The 21,466-nt window shown below is 46.9% G+C and overlaps 1 protein-coding gene across 4 annotated transcripts in view; it reads left to right on the top strand.

The window, feature by feature from the left end:
- The window catches only part of TBXAS1 (thromboxane A synthase 1), a 190,427-nt gene that overhangs the window by 122,821 nt on the left and 46,140 nt on the right, over window positions 1-21,466 (top strand). For all 4 annotated transcript variants that reach the window (XM_055284233.2, XM_055284234.2, XM_055284232.2 and 1 more), the window contains 4 exons: window positions 287-375; window positions 2,386-2,534; window positions 4,564-4,694; window positions 8,853-9,167. In XM_055284233.2, the coding sequence (XP_055140208.1) occupies window positions 287-375; window positions 2,386-2,534; window positions 4,564-4,694; window positions 8,853-9,167 (684 nt within the window). The remainder of the gene's footprint in view (window positions 1-286; window positions 376-2,385; window positions 2,535-4,563; window positions 4,695-8,852; window positions 9,168-21,466) is intronic.

The following is a 21,466-nucleotide window of genomic DNA, read 5'->3' on the forward strand; positions in this document are numbered from 1 at the left end:
ATGATCATTTTCATAATTATTTCGCCGTATTCACTGTAAATCTGTTCTTCTTTTTTGCTTCCAAAGATAAAAAATGCTTAAGCTAAAATAGACGTTTAGAGCTATTGTATTTTATGAATATTTGCGAATTTTGGGATCTTCCTCTTGAATCTTAGCTGTGTGAAAAATATCTTCCAAACAGTGTTCATTTTCCCAGAAAGCATCACATATAACCTCTTCATCTGCAGCCAATTTAGGTGTACTCCCGGCATGGTGCCCTAATTACACCTTTGTTATCCATTATCAGATGGTTCCCCTCATCAGCCAAGCCTGCGACCTTCTCCTGGCTCATTTACAACGCTATGCGGAATCTGGGGACGCATTTGACATCCAGAGGTAAGGCTGCTGCATTACAGATGAGAAATCGAGTTTTTGAATCACTGCTTCTTGTAACTGTCCATAATTGCTGACAATTACCTTGGGACTAGCAAACTGTGGAAATGCTAGAAGCTCATAAAAGCATGGATGGACTGATTAATAAAAAGAAAAGAAACCCACTTAATACGGGAAAGAGATGTGAGCAGAGCCAGGGTACGTGTGTCCTGTTGAACCTGTGGATGGATCCACCCTCTGACCTCCACAGACACAGGAATGGGCAGGACAGGCCTGCACCGAAGGACAGGGACAGGGGGAAAGTTCAAGCATTTTCACTTCAAGAAAAATTGTGGTGCACCTCAGCCCAGAAGCCATAACTTAGTGGTGGACACCAAATTTAAATAACTGACTATCTGGCTTTTCGTCATTTTGTAACTAAAAGGTTTTTACTTTAAAAAAACATCTTTAGTCTAAGTTTGTCTAACCCACAGCCCGTGGGCCACGAGCAGCCCAGGATGGCACTGAATGCGGCCCAACGCAAATTTATAAACTTTCTTAAAACGTTGTGAGATTTTTTTTGCAGTATTTTTTTTCTCATCAGCTATCGTTAGTGTTACTGTATTTTATGTGTGGCCCAAGACAATGCTCCTGCTTCCAATGTGGCCCAGGCAAGCCAAAAGATTTAGCCACCTTTGCTTTAGTCATTTTATGCCAAATCATGGCTTACAGCAGATAAAGAATAAAGTGGAATGGTGAATCATCCAGAAATTGACTCATTATTATCATTGCTAATAAAATAATAACATGATCATCATCAACACTGGTATTGCACCAGTTTACAGTCTTTTCATCCACATTCTCTCTGATTATCATAGGATGCATGAGTTGGCTAAAAATAAGGTGGCCTCATCAGCTATAAAAGCAACGTAAATAACCCTCAAGACCCTTAAACCTTCAACCATCAGGATCAGATGAAATCACTTTCAGTAGTCTCATTCTTGTTGTCACTCTAGCAGGGAAATGTGTAATCAATTGTAGAAATGTTTCCAATAAAAGCAGTGCGAATTTTAAAAGTCATCTGGAAATGTCATGTATTCCTTAATGATAAGTTAGTGGTTATAGAACTTGTGTACAAGAGGAGTTAAGTGTGTGCCTACATTGAGAACAAAAATTGGCCCTTTAATTATAAAAAGATATTAATAACCCAGTTTTTAGCTTTTTGGAAAAGAACTTAATCCGACTACTCCTATAAGATAACAGAAAGGAATCATTGGAGTTTTAAATGGCCTTTTGAGGGGCAGCTTTCCTATAGCCTAAGAGGTTACATTTTCTGGAGCTCCTGCCAGACACTTTTCCTTCTGTTTGTTTCTAAAGCACAATATATGTTTTCTGTAATAATATACAGATGTTCATGAAGCCTGCCTTAAAGTTTGTCTTGTATTTATTTGAGTGCTAAGAGCCCTTGCTTTTTGTTTGTTGCTATTAAGAAAACTGTAAAATCATTAAGAGGAAGAGAGAGACAAAGCTAATAAAACTAGGTAATTAGGTTGTTAATTCATCAAGGACAATTTGATGTCTATCAATTAATCATTAGATTCTGGCCTGAGCTGGGCTGTGCAGAGCTTTGGGTACAGCATGTAGGCATTGGGTCACCTGTCTGCTCTCCTTCCCAGGAGGAAAATATAAAGCGTCCTTCTTAGTACTTGGCTGTGTTCTGGTTGACCACGGCTGCCTGAGGCTCGAAGGTGGAAGACGTGGTGCCCTCCTCTCCTCCCAGGTCTTTGTTTAGATGAGCTGGCTGCCAGGTCTTCGTGTCTCCTCCCGCCCTCTGCCGTCACTGCTCAGAGTGCCCCATCCAGGAGCCCATCTCCCTCCACCTCCCGACAGATCTGCAGAAGCTCCTCTTCCGGGCACATCTGCAGGGCTGGGCAAGCCAGTGTAAGCAATTCAGGCCCTCCTCCTCTGGAGGGGGGCATTGCGGGTAGCCCCTGCCAGAGTCCTTTCAAATCTCTGTGTTCCCATCTCCCATAGGTGCTACTGCAATTACACCACAGATGTGGTTGCCAGCGTCGCCTTTGGCACCCCCGTGAACTCCTGGCAGGCCCCTGAGGATCCCTTTGTGAAACACTGCAAGCGTTTCTTCGAATTCTGCATCCCCAGACCTATCCTGGTTTTACTCTGTAAGTGTGGTTGCAGCCCGGGGTGCTACGATGGCTCCAGCAAATTGGGCAGACCCTATGACACCTGGGGTGGTTTCTGGGGCTCTGTCCCTGCCACTGGGAAAGGGCACTCGTGGTGTTCCCCTGCAGAGGCTTCGTCTTATGGAGCCACCGGGTTCCTCTTGTCACCCGCCCAGGGCCACTTATTAGCAATGCTGTAGCCCTGGCATTGGTAATAAGTGGCCCCACCGCCATGGTGAGAACAGTGGGAACGCACCGTGTTAGGCACTGGGTGTGCGTTGCCTCACTTAGTCCTAGTAATCACCCTATGAGAAAAATATTCTTGTCCCTATTTCTCAGGTGAGAAACAGGCCTAGAAAGGCCGAGCTGAGACTGGAACCCAAAGCCTTTCATTTCCTAGGGCATATTTCTTTCCTTCAGCAAAATCCTCTTCACAAGACTTCTCCGCTTGAAGCCCAACACACAGAAATCCTGTGTGGTGGATGAGGATTAGCTTACCCAATGCACGGGGACCGGCCTATTTATTTTATTTTATTTTTTATTATTATTATTATTTTTTAGACGGAGTTTCACTGTTGTTGTCCAGGCTGGAGTGCAATGGCATGATCTCGGCTCACGGCAACCTCCGCCTCCTGGGTTCAAGCGATTCTCCTGCCTCAGCCTCCCGAGTAGCTGGGATTACAGGCACGCAACATCACGACCAGCTAATTTTGTATTTTTAGTAGAGACGGGGTTTCTCCATGTCAGTCAGGCTGGTCTCAAACTCCCGACCTCAGGTGATCCGCCCACCTCGGCCTCCCAAGTGCTGGGATTACAAGCGTGAGCCACTGCACCAGGCCTTATTTTATTTTTATGGTAGAAGTGAGATTTTGCCCTCTGGCCAATTCTAGTATCTTCTTGCTTTTAATGGAGCATTGACGTGTTGTTATGCTTGGTATTGATTATTGCCATGATTTTTAACCATTCTGCTGGGCTGGTAAATTCCATTCATTCGTTGACCAGTTTCATTCCCATTTCTGAGCCAATGTCCACGGGAGCCCCTGTCACCGCACTGGCTCCGCCCTGAAATCGTGGGCAGAGTCACTCTGAGAGTCCAGCAGTCTCTTCCTTCACCCTTTCCACCGATCTTGGAGGCAGCGCAGGCTGTGTCTGCCCTTTGTGCCTCAACCACGGCCCAGGCCTGTGGGGCAGGTGGCTCAGTTGTGCCATCCCTTCTATTCCTCCTCTCTGCCTCTGCAGGGCCCTCCTGCTGCTGTGTCACATTGGTTCGGACTCTGGCTCTTGAAAATGGGCCTGAGGATTCTGAGAGCGTGTGTGTCTGGAGATGTTCTCCCCAGCCCAGCTCCCATAGAGCCAGGTGCAGGGTGAACCCACCATGGAAACTGAGAAGGTGAACCCAGACAGTGCCCCTCTCCAGGGGAGATGAGGGGTTCCTGACCCTGGCAGCCCGATCCCCAGCACATGGCAGCAAGGGCCTATGCTGCACCCAGGGGCTGGCAAGGGAGGCACCCACAGCAGCAACAGCCAGTATCCTTGTCAGCAGCTGCAGTGGCAGCTCTTGGGAGCAATTCAGGAGGTCATTCTGGGAACAATTATCCACCGGAGAAAAAATTCAAATGACCAGAAAGTTTGTAAAAAGTAAATCAGCTTCTACTACTTGCTAAGGCTTGAAACAGCCTGTAATCCTTTCTCTCTTAATGAAGTACAAAGACCTTGAGCTGTCATCCCCAGGACCTGAAACATTAATTTATAAGGGTGACCTTGACCTCTTGAGGGCCAGATGGAAGTGCAGACTCGATTAATTGCACAGTTGTTTATTGAGTGCTTACTATGTGCCAGGAATGGTGAGGAGTACCGAGAGGGAGTGAGACATCACCCCTGCTCTCAGAAACAGCAGTGCGGCGGGGAGGGCAGGACTCCAAAACAGCTCCAATTCCAGGCCCGTGTTTGCTTCCCGGGAACAGGCATCTAATGGCCCTGGTTTATTATCGCCCCCTTTTCAATGCCACTTTTGTTTTTCTCTTTCAAGTATCATTTCCATCCATAATGGTCCCACTGGCCCGGATTTTGCCCAATAAGAACCGAGATGAACTGAATGGCTTTTTTAACAAACTCATTAGGAATGTGATTGCCTTGCGGGACCAGCAAGCTGCCGAAGAGGTAACGTATTTTAATAGGACACAGCCTTGAAATGGAATGGAGCCGACTTTGGCATCACTGTCTCTGTTCTTTCTCTTCCCTCTCAGCCCCGCACATCACATCGTGCTGTCCTTCAGCAATCCACCACTTACAGCTTCCAGGGACAGTGGAGAGAACAGAGGAAGGTTGAGGAAGGTCAGACAAGAAAGGGAGGTGGGACGGCAGAGAGGAGCCTAGAGCAATGTGTACGTCCTCTGACACGGACGGGTGGAATTAAAGCCGCCCCCAAAACTGTCTCTCTAGTGCAAGCATCACCCCAAGCACAGGTTAGATTAGCCCAGAAGAATTTTCTGGGTAAATGTGCCCACATGCAATTTTCATGATCATATTCTTTATATTGAAAACCCAGCAAGATGGAGTTCTCCGGCATGAACAGCATGCTTAATAGAGAGTTCGGCAACTGTCAGTCAACCCCACACTCCCGCTCAGCATGGAGGATGTTGCTACAAAACTCGTGGTTGAGGGCCCGCTGGACTCCTTGGCACGATTCATGTGGGACCCAGCATTTTCTTTCCTCCTTGCAGATTTGCACTATGCTTGGCACATAGTAGGAATCAAGTAAATACTTGTTGATTGAACTTGGCTAAAATAGAAAGAGGAGTTTTCAGTGGGAAGAAAGGTCATTTCAATACTGGATATGCATATGCATATGTAAATCTGGGCTTTAAAGCCCTTGTCGCATTAAAGAAAGTTACTAAAAAGGAAAAACAGGGCTGAAATGACTTTTCCTTAGCTGACTCGTGCAAGATGCAACTTTAAAAGGGTCGTCTCAAAGACTGGATGGCTTAGAGGAATTGGTGAGGTCCAATTGTTAAGGCACTGGCCTGGAATGAAATCAGGGGTCAATTAGTGGCTTGATACACTGAGCAGCCTTGGGCGGCAACCATGTCCTGTGCAGCTTCACACCCTGAGAACTGTGCAGCAAACGTGTCTAGATCCAGAAGGCATGGGAAGGTACAGGCAAGCTTGCAGCCCCCTCGGCCCACACCACTTTGAACTCAACTCGCATGTCCTTGGAGGTGTGGGAAGAAGCAGCTGACTGGCATCCCTGCCCTGGCTCTGAAGCCTAAAAGGCCAGAACATTCTGATCCAGGTTCATGTTTCTCCGCAGAGTGAGGATGGAGCCAGGGGGAGAAGGGATAAAGAAAGAACCATTTTCAACCCTCAACATTGCTACTAAGGGCCACCTTTTGAGAGTGTTCACACACACACACACACACACACACGCATCCCTAGCCTGGCTGTGGAATCAGGCTAAAAATTTTAAAACTGTTGCACCGAATAACTTACTAAGAGGTGAGAGGTTATTAAAGATCCAATTACTGGGATTGCCTAGAGCTTTTCCTTTTATAAACTCTAGTGTTATTTGTTTCAAACAATGAGTTGATCTGGGAAAAACCTCCCAACCACAAATCCAGGACAGCCATGTCAAGACAGAGCTATACAGTTACTAAGAAAACTTGCTTTAAAACCATCTAAAGTCTGTATACATTCCATCAAGCAGATGTGTGTTTGCGCAGTGAAAATGCAGCACAGATGTTAGAAGGTAAATATTTTTCTAAGCTCTAGCCAATGGGTGGATTAGACACCTACATCTATCAGGGTGCATATTTTCCTTGGATAGGACCATAAACCAGCTCCGTTTCAGTCCTCAATGGGCAGCGTTCAGATAGCCTCCCTGATGCCATGTGAATAAAAGAAACTCATCTATACTAATGTTCCTCTCCAGCGCACGGGCCCTAGAGAGTGGCCTTTCCTCTGGCCTCTGTAGCTGGAGGTTAAGACAGATTTCTGCAAGATTCTGACAGCCCTTTAGCAGTCTGTCTGGGCTGGAATAAGAGGAAAGGATGCTGGCTGCAGTTTTGCCCATGGAAAAATACCCGGTGTAGAGGTGGCTGTGCCCTCCCTCCCATCATTACTCCTACACCACCTCAGCAAAGCCATAGCCAAGCCTTGGGGGCCGCAACGATATCACACCCCGAGGACTTTCAGAGGGACTGACTGAGAGGTCTGGGGGTGCTCTGGGGTCCTGTGCTGGTGTCCCAGAGCTAAGGGAGCAGGGGATGCTCACTTCCCCTGCCTGCCATCTTGCCTGACCCTGCCCCAGCTCTGTTCCATGGGAGCAGGGCCAGCAGTGGGACCACACCAGCACCCAGACATTGACTGAGCAGCAGGAAGGAAGCTGGGGAAAGCCAGCCCTTGAGGATGCTGTTTGAAAATCAGAACGAGCAGGGCCAGGGTGGAATGAAGCCACCAACTACCCCCGACCCTTCACCACTTTCTCAGCTATTACAACCCAGCAGGCTGATGGGAAGCTGAGGCCTTGCTTCCTTAGACTCAAGGTCTGTGGCACCCGTAGTCTTAACCTTGAGCACTGCTAGGATCCCAGTAGGCACCTTCCAAAGTCACAAGGCTGGGGCGCAGTAGAGCTGCAAAGGTGTCAGCATCCAAGACTCCCGCTCTAAAGAGCATGCACTTGTCATCAAACTCAGCATACCCATCCTCCAAATGCACGCACTGCACTACGTTTTTATCTGTTGAGTCATGGACTGCACATCTAACATGTGCTCAGCACAAAACTAGGCATGGTGTCAGGGGTTGAGGGTGGGGTCCTGCCCTGGAGTTGCTTATAATCTTATGGAGGAGGAAAAGCAACCACACATGAAACGACAACAATCTTAAAAGATGGAATCGTCAGGAGGCCGAGGTGGGCGGATCACCTGAAGACAGGAGTTCGAGACCAGCCTGACCAACATGGTGAAACCCTGCCTCTACTAAAAATACAAAACTTAGCCGGGCATGGTGGCACACGCCTATAGTCCCAGCTACTCAGGAGGCTGAGGCAGGAAAATCACTTGAACCCGGGAGGCAGAGGTTGCGGTGAGCCAAGATCACACCATTGTATGCCAGCCTGGGTGACAGAGCAAGACTCCATCTCAAAAAAAAAAAAAAAAAGATGAAATCAGACACTTATGTGTGTGGCATAGATTATTAATGCAATTGAAATTCAGAAGCCAGTGAACTGAGAAAATGCTGCAGCTAGCAGAGTACTTTGCATGAAATTCTAACATTTTTCTGTTGGTGATTCTGATACTCTCCTTTTGCCATTTTAGTCCCGTAAACTTCAGAAAACGGAAATGTGTTGGTTGTCCTTCATGACATTAAAGAGCATTTCAAAGAACGGATGTTCTAGGAATAAGCTCTGTTGACACAAAGGCGATATAGAAACACTCCTATTGTTACAATTAGTAATAGTGAAAATATAAAGAATATGCAAATGACTGATAAAGAAGGAAGGGGGAAATGGAAAGAAAGCTCTAACTACTTAAATGGGGGCAGGGGATTACCGAGAAAAAGAGGGAACCGATGTGAAGATCTGATATGAAGGCTAGGGGATGAAGAAGGCAAAGCCTGGAGACTTTGAAGACAGGTGCCACCAAACTAGTCCCCTCCCCTTTCCCTCACTTCTGTTAACTTTCTACTGTGTGAGAAAACCAGTGGCTGCCCATCTAAGCCCTAAGCTGCACAGAAGTGAGCAGTACAGCACATGCTTGGTTTTAAATCTATGTGATGTTTCCATTGTTTTATTGTTGGAAAACCAACCACCAACCAACAGTACAAAAATGTACAAAGTAAAAAATAAAAGCCCCCCTCCTGGTTTTCCCACCTCCTCCAGCTCATTATGAACTGTTGGGTGGGGACGTTGCTAAAATTGTCTATGTGTAGACAGATATAGGTGATGATATATTTAGTACATTTGCTGTTTTTGCAGAAACGAGAGCCACAGTGCATACTGTTCCATGATCTGCTTTGTTTTTACTTAACAAAGTGGCTCAATGACTTTCAAATCAGCCCAGATAGAATGGCCTCTGCCTTGCTCAGGGCAGCAGCCCAGGCTGCTCTTCACTGCCCCAGAACCAGCCTGACCAGTGCTATACCAAGGGACATTCAGGTGGCTTCCAGGTTCTCACCGTCCCAGATAACCCAACAATGAGGAACCTTGTTGCTACTGAGCCCTTCAAAAGCTACGCCCGTGTATCTTCCTCCTTTATTCTCCAAGAAGCCTCACTCTTCATGACTGAAGGTCAAAATGTGCATTTTTCTCCTTTTGTTCCTTAGAGGCGGAGAGACTTCCTCCAGATGGTCCTGGATGCCCGACATTCTGCGAGTCCCATGGGCGTGCAAGACTTTGACATCGTCCGAGAGGTTTTCTCCTCTACTGGGTGCAAGCCGAACACTTCCCGGCAACACCAGCCCAGACCCATGGCCAGGCCTTTGACTGTGGATGAGATTGTGGGCCAGGCCTTCATCTTCCTCATCGCTGGCTATGAAATCGTCACCAACACACTTTCTTTTGCCACCTACCTACTGGCCACCAACCCTGACTGCCAAGAGAAGCTTCTGAGAGAGGTAGACCTTTTTAAGGAGAAACATGTGAGTACAAGTTGCGTCCAGTTGCCCATGGGATATCCATAGGACAATTGCTTTTGTGTTTGTAGGAGTGAAACTTATTTTTAATAACTTGCTGATATCACATGCTAAGCTTATAAGATGAAATAGGGTCATTGTTCAGCTTCTCCTGCTCTCCAGGTTAGCAAGTGGAATGAAATGTTGAGAACAATAACCACAACAAAAAGACAAATTGTGTGTGCACCTTCACTGTCTGGGGTAGTCCATGAAGCCAGGCCTGGCTCGAGGAAGCTGTGGAAGCCCAGGAAGGAGCCAGGCCCAAAGGGCAGGGATGGGGAAGGAGTTATGGCTTCCCACTATCTGACTTGGAGCTGCCACACGGAGGGAGGCAGGTGTGAGCCAGAAAAGAGAGCCAAGCTAGAAGGCAGCAGTGGACAAAAGGACAGGCCAAGCTGAAGCTAGACTGAAGACTGGAAGTTGAGGAGGAGGCTCACAAATGGAATAAGGGAAGATGGGGCCCGTCAGGGCCCAGGCCAAATTCTGGGCATTTTCTTCTAGGTGAGGCCCCTCTTGATCGCTTGTAGCAGATATAATGGGGTACTGAGCAAGGCTACTTTATCACCTCATTTTTTCCTCTGGATGCTTGTGTGTGTATAACTGTGACTCATGAGTTGTTAAAGAGATTTCATTTTTAAAATCTGTGCTTTAAAAGAAAGACCACCACAATGGAATCCTTTCTATTACATTCTGATATGATTGCTATTACATTCACCATTTTGGAAGGTGGTCTGTTCTGTTACTGGAACCATTAAAAAATGTTTCATACAATGAACTGAAAACCACTTCCCAGGAAATTCTACTTCTTTATTCTACTGAGGAAGTAAAGGCAAAGTCAGTGTCTCTTCTTCACAGCAGTTTTTAAATATTTGAAAACTGCATTCACTGTGTTACTAATTAATTGTCTTAACTTTAGGCTCAACATGAGCTTATGGTCAACTTCAAGTTCTAAGTAGTTACGACAACTGCCACGCTGGGCCTTTCCAAACCCTGCTTACACAATTGATTTATTGAGCCTAGACGCAAGAGTTTATATTTATCCTTATTACTGTTCAAGTCAGTCAAAATAATTTTGAATCTTGATTCTGCCATCTGTTATATTAGCAATTCCTCCAGCCTCGTGTCATCTGAGACTCACTAAGCATGTCTCCTATTTCATCCAAGTCATTGATTAAAATGTTGAACAGGACAGGACTTCCCTCCAGATTGACATTGATCCATTAATCAATATTCTTTGGGCATGGAATCTCAACAAGCCATGAATCCAAATAACCCTGCCACCTATCTTATTCTGTTTTATACATAGTGGTTTGTGTATTTATTCTTAAATTGAGGAAAGGGGAGAGGGAGGGACCAACGGTGACTGGGGTGCATTAGCGCAAAAGAAGTAAAAGGAGCTGGAAGTGAGGCAATCTATTAGGATACATTTAGTTGCAGATAACAGAACCCCAACCCAACTGATTTAAGCAAAACAAAAACAAAAAGTAAAAACAAACGACTCATAAATGTGTATTTCTGAGTACATTTAATTGAGCAGCTCAGGAATAGATGTGGCTCCAGGCAAATCTTTGTCTAGGTCTCAAACTGGTGCACAGGTCGGTTTCTCTCTCGCCAGTTCTTGGCTGTGCTGTCTTATATTGGCCCCATCCTCCGTCATGCTCTCCTCTCAAAGCCCCAAGAAGCCTGTCAAGAGTGTCTGGGACTCCACACTTCCTTGCTTGTAAACAATGGAGAAGAGAGGGTCTGTGGCCTAAAATTCCCAGACAGAGTCATGAGGGTCACTCTGACAGGAATGCTTAGGTTGCTGCCCATTCTTTTTTTTTTTTTTTTTTTTTTTGAGATGAAGTTTTACTCTGGTTGCCGAGGCTGGAGTGCAATGGCACAATCCCGGCTCACTGCAACCCCCACCTCCCAGGTTCAAGCAGTTCTCCTGCCTCAGCCTCCCGAGTCGCTGGCATTACAGACATGCACCACCACAACTGGCTAATTTTGTATTTTTAGTAGAGACGGGGTTTCACCATGTTGGTCAGGCTGGTCTCGAACTCCCAACCTCAGGTGATTCGCCCCCCTCGGCCTCCCAAAGTGCTGGGATCACAGGCATGAGCCACCATGCCTGGCTTGCTGCCCATTCTTGAACCAACTCTTGAAGCAAGGGGAATGGGGTCCCTGACAGGCTTACACCAATCAGACTCCAGCCCTCAGTCAATCATGCTCAAGTCACATGACTGAGGACTTGGGAAGGTGACTTCTCAAGGGAAGCTTAGCATGCTGTCCCAGGAAGGCATTAGAGGGAAGCCTAGCACTCTGGTCTCAGTAAACCAGAAATCACATCAAATTAAGGGCTCTGAAGCATCTAATGAGTGTCCAGCAGTTTAGTAGACACGGCAGAGGCTAGGAGAGGGGGCAGAAGCTCTAAGAGACAGAAGTCAGATCCTCATCTTGCAGAAATTCAATCGCCAATTGAGAAGCAATGTTATGTCTATGAAACAATATCTTCCTTCCAAACACAGGCCTGCAGGGCAGTAGAAGGCAGCAGATAATCAGGTCTAGAATGTGTGGTGTCATTTAGAGAGCCACGGGGCTATAGAAGTCTGTCCCACCAGCTATAACCATAGTCACATCCAGTTACGTCAATCTGCCAGGAGGACACAGCAGGTGTTTCCATTCAAAGGCCCTCACGCACGCACCTTTTACCTCTGGCACGGCCTTAACTGGCCATGACCTCAAGGAGGGTGTTGTCTTACCAAACCCCGGCCTCCTTCAATCCCCCCAGCCTAGGAGCAGGGCTTCTCCTCCCAGAGGACCACATGTTAGGCCAGGCACAGTGGCTCACGCCTGTAATCCCAGCACTTTGGAAGGCCGAGGTGGGTGGATCACCTGAGGTCGGGAGTTCAAGACCAGCCTGACCAACATAGCAAAACTCCATCTCTACTAAAAATACAAAATTAGCTGGGTGTGGTGGCACATGCCTGTAATCCCAGCTACTCGGGAGGCTGAGGCAGGAGAATCACTTGGACGGGGGAGGCAGAGGTTGCAGTGAGCAAAGATTGTGCCATTGCACTCCAGCCTGGGCAATAAGAAAGAAATTCCATCTCAAAAAAAAAAAAAAAAAAAAAAAAAAAAAGGACCACATGTTATTATGGGGCTGTACAGAATGTTGCAAGGCACTGAGACCCCTTGGTCAAATAAACAGATTACAGCAGGTCAAATTTTTGAGTTTAGTGTGCATAAAACCATATGGGAGGACTGCTTAGAATGCACGTTCCAGGGTCCTGACCTCAGGGGTTCCGATTCCATAAGCCTGGGCTGGGACCCAGGAACCCGCATTTTTTTTATTTTTATTTTTTTGAGATGGAGTCTCGCTCTATCATCTAGGCTGGAGTGCAGTGGCGCAGTCCTGGCTCACAGCAACCTCCACCTCCTGAGGAACCCATGTTTTAAATAAAATTTCCAGTGATTCTGAGGCAGGTGGTCCCTGGTTCCACTTTGAGAAGACAGCCTTAGACTCTCAAGGGCTCAGATCCCTCTTCCAAGAAAAAAAGCAGGATCCAAAGCCCTCCTAAGCCATGCAAGCCCCAAGGTGATTTTCTTCCCATACGTAATAGCTGGTTGTGGGGGGGAGTCTCTGAAAAATCGGCATATCTACCGCTGTCTTTTTAAAAACATACATTTGGTAGTCACAATAATGTTGCTTTGCATAGCCTTGCACATGGCACCCACTCAATGAATATTGGTAGGTTTTCTTTTTTTCTTTTCTTTCTTTCCTTCTTTTATTTTTTTAATTTTTTTTTTTTTTTTTTTTACTATAATCAGAGCTCTGTTAATATGGGCCATCTGTCAGGACATGGAAATGCAGATTAGATGTTCACACATTAGATATTTTCCTGAAAATATTCCTGAAAATTTGCATGTAAAGTATGACTTGTTATAATTTTCCTGCTGGTTTCCATTCAACAAATATTTCTTGAGTGCCAGTTAATGCCAGACTCTGGGGCTCCAGCCTAAAGCACGAGGGTGTTCTGGTCTAGCTCTTCTGTGACATCCCTGTAGAGCATCCCCATGCCTCATTAGATGGCCTTCCCTTGTATTTGTCAATGAGATTGCTTAATTTGAGCTCTAGAGTTTCTTCTCCCTGAGCAATTTCTTTCATAGCAATGCACCATGGGAATCTGATGAGAGCTACATCCCTTCCTCCAAGAAAGAGCAGATATGTGCATGGCATCAGTTCAGACTCTTCTGTGGACAGCGATAGAAAACAGCCCAGATTGTCTCAGGGAGCTTACTGACCCCTATAACTGAAAACTCCAGAGGGCAGTGCTGCCTTCAGGTATGGCTTGATTCAGGGGCTCAAGCCTTGTCCAAGTTGTTCTCTCTCCCCATTTCTCAGCTCCGGTTTCTCTGGGCATACTCCCTTCTCAGGCAGATCTCCCCTAGGGGTCTCAAGACAGCTGTGTAACCAATGTTTTGAACAGTCTGAACTCAGTGAGGTAGCAACTTGAAACCATTTGATGTTTTTTGTTTCATTTTTTTCCTTTAAATGTGCTCTGATGAATCTCCTTTCCCTGTCCGTGATGATGCCTTGGACAGATCTCGATGATTTCTGGTCATTCTGGGGGGCATTAAAAAGTCCAGGCCAGTCTGGCCCAAATGAAAACTTCAGTCTCAAATCCAATCAGTGCTCTTCTGTTCTCTTAGCTCAGGCTGACCTGTGGCCTGAGGACGCCATCCTGGGGAGGAGAGGTCTGTTTTTTCCCCTCCTTCTACCCCTCCCCCACCCCTGCTGGGCCCCTTTCTCCTCCAGGAGTGGGGCCTGTGAACAGATCCCCAAATCCTGCCTACCTGGAGCTGCCCTCAGTGCCTTTCCCTGCAGGCCTCTGACGTGGGGTAGATGCAAGACGTATTCGGAGGGCTCCCAGGTCTGAAGTCCTCACTGCCTAATTCCCTGCCAGGGAGACAGGCTCCAGCTTCTGCCACTGGCTCCTGCCCCAAGGCTGCTTGGTGGGGAATCTTGAGCAGGATACCAGCTAGATGGCTCCAGCTTCCATGCCTTCCCTAGTGTCCACCCGGCCTATGGGAAACACACAACTGGGCCACACCCACAGTGGCCACCTTCTGCCCTCCCCTTCCTCCCTCCACCCTTTCGTGTCTCTCCAAGTACTTTTCCTTTGCTCAAATAGGCAGAGAGGGCACATCAGCAATTCTGCTGCATGAGCAGATGGCCAAGGAGAATGGCCCACCTCTATGAATGGCTCTGCTGAAGACCCCCTTCCTTGGCTTGGGAGTAGGGAGGACCCTCTTCCCTACGCCAATGACTCCTTGCTGTAAGTTTTCTTTAAATCCCTCTAATGTCTTTATAGGCTGAGGATAGGGGTAGGAGAGAGTAGGTTCAAGTTCAATGGGAAGAAGCAAGAGTCTCTTTCCTGGAAGTCTCAACAAAAGCCTCCTGGCATCCCAGTGACCTCGAGAGGGTCATGCACCTGCCCCTCAACCAATCTCTGGACCCCAGAGGAATATGATCCCCTGATTGGCTTAGACTTGGGTCATGTGCCCCATCCCTGGAGTTGGTGTCTAGGTGAGGCCTTACCCAAACCACTGAGCTCTCGGGTGGAGGAGAGGAGGATCCCCAAATTGCTCTTACTAAAAGTGGGGTAAATGGCTTCTGGGTAGCCAGGAAACTGTGTTTGCCCACCCCTGTACATAGAATCCGTGGCCCCCAGATTAGAAGCACCCACTTCTCAATTTCCTGTTATGTGACCATGTTCACCTTCCCTCTGAACTTTTAAAATCCAGCTTGCCAAACTAGAAGGTATAAGTCTGGCAGTGCCTGGAACAGCCTGATCTTGCCTATTTCTTGCAAATCATCCCAAGTTTCCTGTGATTTCTGCAGGTCCAGTCGGTCCAGCTCAGCAGTTTTGCCTTATTGCATCCTTCACCACTTGAGAAGCGAAAATGTCAGGCATGAAAGTCAATAATTCAGATTCTCTACTGTTAGCAGTTCTAAACCCCTGGCGCATATAAAGATACTCAAAGGTCTTCCTCACTATCGGGGATTTGCCTCTGCACATCCTGTCTGGCAACATCCCATCTCTCATCCCATACAGCCTTGACTGCATTTCTCCTTTCAGGGCATAGATTTTGGTTCCAGCTTCTAAAAACAGTTACAATTCACTTTTTTGTTTGTTTTTGTTTTGTTTTTGAGACAGAGTCTTGCTCTGCCGCCCAGGCTGGAGTGCAGTGGCGCAATCTTGGCTCATTGCAACCTCCGCTTCCCGGGTTCAAGTGATTCTCCTGCCTCAGCCTCCCAAGTAGCTGGAATTACAGGCGCGTGCCACCACGCCTGGCTAATTTTTGTATTTTTAGTAGAGATGGGATTTTGCCATGTTGGTCAGCCTGGTCTTGAACTCCTGGCCTCAAGTGATCCGCCTGCCTCAGCCTCCCAAAGTGCTGGAATTACAGGTGTGAGCCACCGCGCCCAGCTTCAATCCACTTTTTAATTCATGCCCTCAGACTGATTCTTTCTGGGCCACATGTGTTTTCTTCCAAATCATCTTGTTTGGGAGTTTTATCTGGCCTTCCCTCCTCTTGTCCCACCATCAAAATTCAGTTTAAAATCTTCTGTCTCAAGTCCCCCAAACTCTTGGAGAAGTCTCTCTTTTCCCATGTTGCCTTGGTCTATGGAAAAGGAGGTAGTACGTTCAGTAAATTCAATAGTGGATGAGTGAGAGAATGTTTGTACCATTCGTACCACTCGTAAAGCTGAAAAAAACCACACCATTTATTTAATGAGACCTTTGTTATATGGATGCTTCATTGTGTTCTCATGTAATTTTGAAAAGGATGAGAAAGGACAAAAACTAACTTCTTTTCATATAAATTGTGTCTTCTATAGCTTTAGTGTTCTATGTTGAAATTATTGACTTTTGATCTGACTAAACCATTCTCTTTTCTTCTCTTTGGTGCTGGACTGTGCCAGCCAAAATTTATGATCCATTTTCCTTCTGCTTAATTGTTGTTATAAATCTGCTGTGCAGAACCCAGTTGTAAATTTATCACAAACTGGACTGGATTGATATACAGCCTCTTTTTAGGATAATTTGAACACAGTTATGCCTTAGAAGGAAGGCCAGATTCTTAAAACTTCTCTTGAAGAGCTGCTTTGTAACCATTATAAGTATCTAATTAAAATACAACTTACTCTTTCTTTTTCTCTTAAGGATAAGAGAACATTCTGTGCTGGTTATTTCAGCTTATTAGCTCACGCTGCTGTGTGAGCAAGGTTGAAGATTTGTTCCTTGAACCAGTCAGAGGATCTCCAAGAAAAGAAAAGCATATTATGTGCTTACAAAAAAAAAAAAAAAAAAAAAAGCCATTTGACCCCCAACTATCTTTTTCATGAATACACATCCTTTGCCACAGGGGAAGGGTTGGGCAGGAAAAAAAGTGAATAGCTTAACACAAATTTATCCTCACTATGGAAAAAAAAAATATGTCTCCCCATGTGGATCTCACCCAGGGAGTAGGGCATGGTTGACTTTGAGATCAAGTAAAAAACTGGAAATGGGTTTTTCCCCATGGGAAATGTTTCCTCCCCTTTGCCCAGGTCTGCTGGGGTCGGGCTACCCACATTTGGTGAGGAGTAAGTTCAGGAGTTCCCCATCAATTCGTCCCCCAGCCACACAGGGGTCAGAGGTGCTGCTGAGTCTCTGCCTTCTAACAGATCCCGTAACAGCACAACAGGACAACAGAGCACAAAGCCACAGGGACAAGGGAAGAGGCAAAACAGAGAATGCCTTACAGCCCTAATGTTGAAATCTAAAACAAAGAACAGCGACACTGCAGCGTGAGAAAAGTGACAACAGGCTGCGGCACCGGCCCTCGGTTGGGGCATCACAAAGTTAACGTGCATGGGAATCACCTGGGAGTCGTTAAATCTGCAGATTTTCATTCAGCAGGTCTGGGACGAGCCTGAGGGTCTGCATTTCTTTTTTGTGATTATTATTTTGTATTTATGAGACGGAGTCTCACTGTCCCCAAAGCTGGAGTGCAGTGGCACGATCTTGGCTCACTGCAGCCTCCATCTCCCAGGATTAAGTGATTCTCTTGCCTCAGCCTCCCGAGTAGCTGGGATTACAGGCTCATGCCACCATGCCCAGCTAATTTTTGTATTTTTAATAGAGACAGGGATTCACCATGTTGGCCAGGCTGGTCTCGAACTCCTGATCTCAGGTGATCTGCCCGCCTCGGCCTCCCAAAGTGCTGGGATTACAGGCGTGAGCCACTGCACCCGGCCAAGGGTCTGCATTTCTAACCAGCTCCCAGGTGATGCTGATATAGCCGGTCCACAGCCCACACTGTGTACAAGGAGCCAGGTTCTGAACCATACGTACTGTGTCTCTCTCACGCGTGCCGGACGTGGCAAGTATGTATTCCTCATGACATTTAACGTGCTCATGTTCTGCAGTGGTTTACCTTTTGCTAATAAATCTCAATGGTTTCCCGATTATTCCATAATCATGATGGCATTCGCTTTATTGAGTGGGAGATGAAGTGATGCAGGAATGAGCCAATGCTAATACATTTTAGAAGTGTATTAATCCTAAATAAAGCCTAAAATCATCTATTTCCTTCAATAATTGTTTCCACGGTGGGAGGTTAGGGGGAGCTTTTGAGTTTATCTAAAGTCATTTTCAAAGCAGATGAAGATGGCAACCTGAGCTTTCTGTCAGGACATGTGTGTAGACTGGTGACCTATCACATCCAACGGGACCCATCAGGCCAATCCTTTTAAGCAGGGAGCTCCACCCGGCCCCTTAGCTTCCCTACTCCCCTACGCCCCTTGGTTGTAGACAGTAGCTTCGGGTGCCAGGTGGGAGGCCATGCCAAACGACTATAGCCAAAGAGAATGTCCCCTGATGCCATTTCTTTGGTGGCCTAGAACAGAATCTGTGCTATTTTCACTAGAGGAATGGGAGCTTCAGCAGGGGGCCTTGGAAATGTATCCAAGGTACCCACCTCCTGTCCTTCTTTCTGGAAGCATCTGGCCCTGGAAAGTAGCATCTCGACCACTAATATCACGACACTAATATCAGGCAAAGGGAGGAAAAGTCGCATCCTGACCACTAATATCAGAGAGGCCCCTCTTCCCAGCCCGTGAAGAGTGGCCTCTCTGGTGTGTACCTGGAACTCTATCTTGGAAGTTAAGATTTGTGGTCACTGCTACCAACACACCAACTCCCAGGACACAGGATACTAGGGACTTCTGTGGCCCATCAGTGGACAACTCAGGAGTTCCCAAAGCAGGGTGACCAATCTATCTGGATAAGGTGGCAGGGCCTCGGATCTTAACTATCCATTTCATTGTTATGCACACAAACTTATCTTAGAGATCCAGGCCATCTGCCCGTTCCTGTCCTGGGGACACCTGTGGGAAGGCAGGCTGTGCCTCCCAGAGGTCATCTGGGCTGCAAATGGGTGCCAAGACCTTCCTTTGCCGCTACTCAGGACTCCGGACTCCTCCACATCCCCTGGAGATACTCAAAGCCCACGCCCACAGTAACCCGTAGGGAAACTGACCCGCTCTGCCTGGGAGCTGCTCCCAGGAGCCTCGGCAGTGGCAGCCAGGAGCTTAGAGACCTGCTGCGCCTCTCCCTGCCCGCCCTCTCCCTCTCATCCCGCCCCATTTCTCTGTTTTCTTTTCTCTTTCCTCTCTTCATTGTTCACAGCACTATTTAGTCTCCTTCCCCTCTTTCTTCCCTTATTCTTGTTCTGACTCTATTCCCAGGTCCAGAGAGGCCCAGAATCTTCCCTGCTCTTGCTCAACCTCCTGACCCACTGCCCCCTGGGAGCCCCGGTCATCCCAGAAGCCTGTAAGTGCACGCAGCAGCCAAGGCCCACATGCCTGCAATGGGGGTGGCACGGGGGAGGTAGGGTGGAGAGCAGGAAAGACTTGCAGGTGTTTTTTCTGGGCTGCGTGGCTTCATCAAGTGCAACACTCCAGCACTTTGAATTTTTAGCAATTAATGCCCCAAGTCCCCCTCCCCCTGAATCCCTGCAGAGCAGAGGGAGGGGCGCCTGCAAAGAGAAGTCTCTCCCGGGAATGGGTCACACCAATCAGCATGTATGTGGTGTCTTTCATGTAGCAAATCAGAGTCTTTCATATTCAATAGCTGGGCCTCTAGAGGGGCCAAGCTTTGCTAAGCAAATAAGCTTGTGGGGTTGGTTCACATCTATCCAGAAAAGCAAGAATGAAAAATAAACTTGGGAAAGTCAACTCCACAGGTGAAGCTCAACCTTCTGTGCATCCGCTTGGCATGGAGCTAGATTCACAACTGAATGGCTCATTTATTTAACTATTGCGCACATTATGGGCTCTTAAAACATCAAAAGAATGGGTTTTATTCCCAACAATTAGCTCTTGAAATAAAAGAACAAACACAGTTTTTTTTTTTAACTTCCCGAGACTCTGTTGACCAAAGTCACTTTCACACTTCCAGTGGAGTGGAAGCTCCAAAATGGTATCATCTGGTGGGAATTTAAAGACTTCTTGTCCCCAAAAAACCCTTTCATCACTAGGCTTAACATTTTCCATTGGGAGGCCCTGGCTTTGTTTTGACACATGATCCGTTATTAACACACCACTCATTTTGGGAAGGGAATATCATCAAGTCCCAGCCAGGATGTAAACCCCACGACTAGGAAGCCTTGGTAGGTCCCAGGGCCAAGCACAGTGCCTGGCACGTGAGAAATAGGGGTTGAGAAAAGTTATTTCACTCTTTCTTTCCTAACTGGAGACTAACTCCAAGCACAGATTTGAGGGGGGACTAGCAGGGAGGCACAGTAGATAAAGCCTGTGAGTTACTGCGCCCAGCGAGGAAGGGGTCGGTGGAGTCAAGGAGAGAAGGCACCGCGGAGGGAGATGGAGGCAGGTTGAAGGCAACGCTTGGAGTCCCTATAGTCCTACAATTGCAGTGCAATTGCCCAGAAGATATCATGCTAAGAAAAGGAGGGAGCCTCAGCCCTTGGCCTCCGAGGACACCTCTGGGGACATCTAGGGCAGCTTCCCATCCAGGACAGATATCTGAAAGATCATGAGGCTGGGCTTGAATCCTGCTGACAAGAAACTTCCTACCTATGTCCCCTACCACTGCTATGGTCTGCCTCCTCTGTCAGCTCATGGTATTTGAGCACCTACTACTAAATCAGCAAATTAATAGCTTCTGCCTGGGGGCTACTTCCACACTCCATTAATAGCCAATCGCTGGGCATCTCAGAGCTGAGAGAAGAAGGAAAATTGGAAAATCAGTCCAGAATAAGGGGCCTTTCCAAAATGTGTGCTTATGGCCCAGACACTCCTTTAACCATAGGTTTTCTGGAAAGTCTGTTTTGCCCCAGGACTGCGGACAGCATTATGTTTTGTTTGGTGAGCTTTCTTTTTTTTTCAGGTTATATTTTATAACTGAATATGGCATGTGTGAAAATATCAGCTACCAGACTCTGTTAGTCCAGGCATATGAATATTCCAGATCACAATGGAGGTGTGACTCCCCTGTGAATTGCAATGAGGAAGGTTTATAAAGTTAAGCATTTAGAAACCTGTCTTTAAAATTTAAATATTTAGATTGGGTCGCTAGGACACAAAAGGCAATTCCTGTTTCTCACTCACTTAATTTGATTTTTTTTTCTTTTGGTCGCACAAGTTGTTTTTCAAAGCCTCGTTCCTTGAATGTTCCCTATAGGAGGAATGTAATTAAACTCCACTGGCCTCCCCCTGCTGGGCCCAAACAGGGGCCAGAGCTGTAGGGAGCATAAAACAGATATCCTGCAAAAGAATCCTTATTATAAAGATGAGAAGAGAATCAACTTCCCTCTGGTTATGAACAAGAAGCTTTAGAAAGCCACCCTGGCTCTTTTTGCAATGGGCTTAGTCTCCAAGACATTTTAATTAGTAATTTAAGACTGGAAGGAAGGGGATAAACTCCTCACCTCCCTAGCTATAGGCAAGAACTTCAACTGGATGAGTAACTGGTTCAAGTGGCTGAGAAGGAGGGAGGTCCAGAGGGAGGGTGGTTCCTTAAAATGAACCAACTTTTTCATGAAAATGGCATAGCTAGATATCCCGGCCCCGAGTCAGTCACTGTTTTTGCAGTCCCACTTCTTAAGGCAGTTCTCACCCCTCACCAGAGGCAGGCACTGCCTCTCTCTGGGATACTCAGCTGGCACCAGAGCAAAGAAGCTTGTGCTGAGGGATGGCTCCCCTCACACTGGGC

The sequence above is a fragment of the Symphalangus syndactylus genome, chromosome 6, assembly GCF_028878055.3.
Source record: "Symphalangus syndactylus isolate Jambi chromosome 6, NHGRI_mSymSyn1-v2.1_pri, whole genome shotgun sequence".
Lineage (NCBI taxonomy): Eukaryota > Metazoa > Chordata > Mammalia > Primates > Hylobatidae > Symphalangus > Symphalangus syndactylus.